Raw genomic sequence first — 4,842 nt, 5'->3', positions numbered from 1 at the left:
TGTGTGTGTGTGTGTGTGTGTCAGTAAGTGAGTGAGTGTGACAGGATTGGCCCAGGTTTTAAATATACATGACATTATTGTTAAGCCCATGTCAGAAAATTGGACGGAGTGACAGACTTGTACATACTATTTATGGAAGGCCCATAGATCAGGAAGTATCCTTCTGCTCTTCGCCCACTCTACCACACACGCTAAGTACGTCACTAGTCTTTGAACGTGAACAACCTGCCTGTTATACATACATGTACAAATTCATTACCTCTGATGATGATTGTCACGAGATAAAGGACTGTTGTTTAACTTGTCATGATTATGCACTTTCTTATTTAAGTTGAAAGACGGGGGTTTGATTCCCATCTAGGGAAATTAATTAATTAATAGAGCATCTCCATCTCGCCACCCCGGGATGTACAAAGTTATATTAGCTCAATACCTAGTTTGAACATTTTGACGGTAAAATTTTTTTTGAGTCTACAAACATGTAAAGCTTTGGCGAGAGTATTATTTTTTATGTATCTTGACTCTGAATAATCTTACCATATTGAATTTAGCAGATTTCGTTTTTGACCTCGTTGCCTTAGTAACTCAAAACGTTTAAAAATGCTTTGTAATTCTGAGGTAGCCTTCAGTCTTAGGGAATGCTGTACCCCACTCAGAACAGATCTGCTCTGACAAGCATTGTACATGCAGCACACCGCCCATAACAATAACGTGACTATAAACGTGTGCGTAGGGGTATTGAGAAAAGGATTCAGACAAAAGAGATGAGATGTTACCGCAGACTCTTTGAAATCTCAAACAAAGACCACATCTTAAATGCTGAGGTATGGAACAGAATCACAAACGCAGTGAGGCAGCATGAAGATCTACTGACCACAGTGAAGAGACAAAAATTAATATGATATGGGCATGTCACAAGATCCACATGACTTACCATAACAATCGTACAAGGAACCGTACAAGGAAAGAGAAAGAGAGGAAGACAGAGAAGGAGATGGGAGAACAACATCGCAGAGTGGACAGGGAAGACGATGGGTGAAAGCAGAGGACAAAGAGAAATGGCGAGAGCTGCCCCCTCGGTTACCCCAACCACGGGATAGAAGAAGAAGAAGAGGTAGGGGTATGAAACATTCACAATCTTTAGATCTTGCAACTGAACCAGACAGACACGTATCACACGTTTCAACTCTCCACATGATAGTTCGCTACATCAGAAGTTATTTCTGCCCGTTTTGAGTTACTAAGAACATGGGATCAGAAACAAAAAGTTCTACCTGATACTTTCCACGTGTAGAGTTACTAAGACCACATGACCTGAAGCAAAATGTTGTATCTCGCCCAACAAAATCGTAAATTTAATCGGAGTCGTTGTCAAAACATTCAAATAAGTGCATTCGAAAAAGCTTGGCATGTTGTGAAGTTCAAAATTTTTGACGTCAAATTTCTCAAAAATAGGTACTAGACTGATAGAACTTTGTGATTCTAGGTTAGCAGCGTGCCACTGGTTTCGACTTTCAACAAGACAATTGTCGGATATTTCGTCATGACAGGTGACTCCCCGATAAGACTAGAACAGACCTCAGCAGAACAAACATCTGTTACCCAATCCCTCCGTGTGGTCAAAATTTCTACGCTATTGAAAATGTTGAAGACCGCTGATATGTACCTATTTGTGAACCACACACAGAAATCGATAAACTGATTGGTGAAACACTGTCACAACCTACAGATTGACAACTGCTATATTTATATCTGTCTGTCTGTCTGTCTGTCTGTGTTTCTCTCTGTCTATCTGTATGTCGTTATATATCTCTTTCTCTCTCTCCCCTCTCTCTCTCTCTCTCTCTCTCTCTCTCTCTATCTCTATCTCTCTCTCTCTCTCTCACACACACACACACACACACACACACACACACACACACACACACACACACACACACACACTCTCTCTTTCAATGTAGGAATGTTTGTATATCTGTCGGTCTCTCATTCTGTATGTGTGTGTGTGTGTGTGTGTGTGTGTGTGTGTGTGTGTGTGTGTGTGTGTGTGTGTGTGTATTTTAACACATGATATTTTCATTATAGTATAGATAGATGGATGGATGAAGGGATAGATAGATAGATAGATAGATAGATAAATAGATAGATAGATAGATAGATAGATAGATAGATAGATAGATAGATAGATAGATAGATAGATAGATAGATAGATAGATAGATAGATAGATAGATAGATAGATAGATAGACGTTCAAAAAATCCCCAGCCATGAGCAAGTCATACTGCTCGGCGACTTTAACGCTAGGGTGGGCGCTGATGCTGATTCCAGGCCCAACTGTCTTGGACATCATGGAGAAGGCAGTATGAATGAAAATGGGCAACGTCTGCTTGAGTCGTGCGCGTCTGCATGATCGATACCTTACGAACTCTTACTTCCAGACAAAAGCTCAGCACTAAGTCTCCTGGAGAAACCCCCGCTCTAAACACTGGCACCAGCTCGACCTGATTAACACCAGACGCTGTCACCACAGGAATGTGTTCTTCACACGTTCTTACCAGAGCGCAGATTTTGATATCAACCGCCGCCTGGTCTGCTACAAGATCAGAGTTCAGCCAAAACAAAATGCATCACTGTGAGCCCCCAAGAAAAGTGTGTATCGATGCCAGCAAAACTCTACACTCAGATAGAGCTGAGGTGTACATAAAAACTCTGAAGGACGTCTAACAGCAATGGGATCACCTTAGAGACACTCTCCTCGGCGCTGCCCTGTCAGCCTTTCGGATAAAGCAAGGCAAGACACACGACTGGTTTGAAGCCAACTCAGGCTAGCTGAAAACTATCATAGAAAAAAGCGCGGGGCACTTCTGGAACACAAACGCAACCCCTCTCATTCAACACTGCAAGCTTTGAGAACAGCCAGAAGCACCGTCCAGAAAACAGACAGACGATGTGCAAATGACTACTGGCTTCAGTTGTGTGAGAGCATCCAGACTGCAGCCGATGCAGGCAATATCCGTGATGTCTAAGATGGAATTTAAAAAGCTGTCGGCCCAACACAGAGCAAAACCGCGCAGCTAAAATCTGCATCAGGCGAAAGAATCACCGACAAAGGAAAGCAGATGGAGAGATGGGTGGAACACTATTCCAAGCTATACCCCTGGGAAACAGCATCCCCGATTCTGTGCTGGAAACTCTCGAGAATCTCTCAGTCATGGAAGACTTGGATGAGATAACCACCGTGGAAGAGCTGCACTAAGCCATCGAGAGCGTACCTACCGGGAAACGCCAGGACTGGACGGGATTCCATCAGAGATCATCAAGTGCGGGAAGAGTGTCCTGCTGAACTACCTGCATGAATTACTGCGTCAGTGCTGGCAAGAAAGAGCGGTTCCACAGGACATGAGAGACAGCAAGATAGCCACCCTGCATAACAAAGGGGATAGAAGCGACTGCAATAATTATCATGGGATCTCTCTGCTTAGCGTTGTGGGAAAGATCTTCGCCAGAGTCACTTGAGCAGGCTACAGAAACTGACAGGGTATATCCTGAATCACAGTGTGGCTTCAGGACTCAGTGCTCAGCGTCTGATATGATCTTCTCCCTAAGACAGCTACAAGAGAAGTGCAGAGAACAGGGACAACCGCTCTATCTTTCGTTCATCGACCTCACCAAGGCCTTTGACCTCGTAAGCCGGGAGAGCCTGTTTCGAGTCCTCACGAAGATTGGGTGTCCACCGAGGCTCCTTTGCATCATCCAGTCTTTCCACACATATATGAAGGGCATCGTTCAGTTTGACGGCTTTTTCTCCCAGGTATTTAACATCCAGAATGGTGTAAAACAAGGTTGCGTACCTGCCCCTACCCTGTTTGGAATCTTCTTTCCAGTCATGCTGAACTATGTCTTCGGAGCGTCAACCGATGGAGCATATTTCACACCAAGTCGGATGAGAATTTGTACAGCCTCTCCCGTCTCAAAACAAAAACTAATGTCCATAAAGTCCCCATTACAGACATGCTGTTTGCAGACGATGCATGCAACACCGGCAGCTCACTCAGAATAACAGCTGCAGAGCCTTATGGACGGTTTTTCTCGTTCATGTCAAGACTTCAGCTTCATTATCAGCCTGAAAAAGACAAACGTGATAAGCCAGGGCGTAGAGCAGCCTCCAGCAATAACGATCACCAACTACAAGCTGGAGAATTCACCTACCTTGGCTCAACCTGTGGTTGGATGCTGAGATCAAGAAACATATAGGGTGTGCAGCCACGACATTCGCCAGACTGAGAAAGAGATCCTAGGAAAACAACAAGATGACGATCGGGACCAAAGTAGCCATCTACAGGGTGTACGTCCTCAGCACATTGCTGTACGGATGCGAGACCTGGGGCGTGTACAGCAGACAATAAAAAATTCTCAACGCATTCCACATGCGCATCCTTGATATACAGTGGAGCGACAAAGTCACCAACGTCGAAGTTCTCACCCGTGCGCAGATCCCAAGTCTGTTCACCACGCTCCGGCAGCGCCGACTCCGCTGGCTTGGCCACATGCATCGCATGCCGGATGGAAGAATCCTAAAGGACTTATTGTACGGTGAGCTGGCCCCCTGAAAGCGAGCGCAAGGGTGCGCCCATCTTTGCTTCAAAGATATGTGCAAGCAAGAAATGAAATCGCTCGATAAGGACACTGGGGGGAGCTGGGAGACGCTGGCCTGCGATCGCGACAAGTGGAGACATGCGCTGCGCGCTGGTCCCATCAGAGGTGAAGCCCGACTGCGACAGGCTGCTGAGGACAAACGCCGTCGCTGCTCTGAAAGAACATCCAGAGGCTACCAACGCAGAA

The 4,842-nt window shown here is 45.3% G+C and overlaps 1 protein-coding gene across 1 annotated transcript; it reads left to right on the top strand.

Moving 5' to 3' along the window:
• The first annotated feature begins 3,463 nt into the window (after window positions 1–3,463).
• Window positions 3,464–4,610, top strand: LOC106012824. The gene is made up of 2 exons (XM_013086914.1): window positions 3,464–3,811; window positions 4,449–4,610. Exons 1-2 carry the CDS (start codon window positions 3,464–3,466, stop codon window positions 4,608–4,610), a joined length of 510 nt encoding a protein of 169 aa, XP_012942368.1.
• Window positions 4,611–4,842: the final 232 nt, after the last annotated feature.

The sequence above is a fragment of the Aplysia californica genome, unplaced genomic scaffold (genome assembly GCF_000002075.1).
Source record: "Aplysia californica isolate F4 #8 unplaced genomic scaffold, AplCal3.0 scaffold00019, whole genome shotgun sequence".
In the NCBI taxonomy this organism is placed as follows: Eukaryota; Metazoa; Mollusca; class Gastropoda; order Aplysiida; family Aplysiidae; genus Aplysia; species Aplysia californica.
Note: the sequence above shows the minus strand (reverse complement) of the source record. Positions and strands in the feature narration are given on the sequence as shown.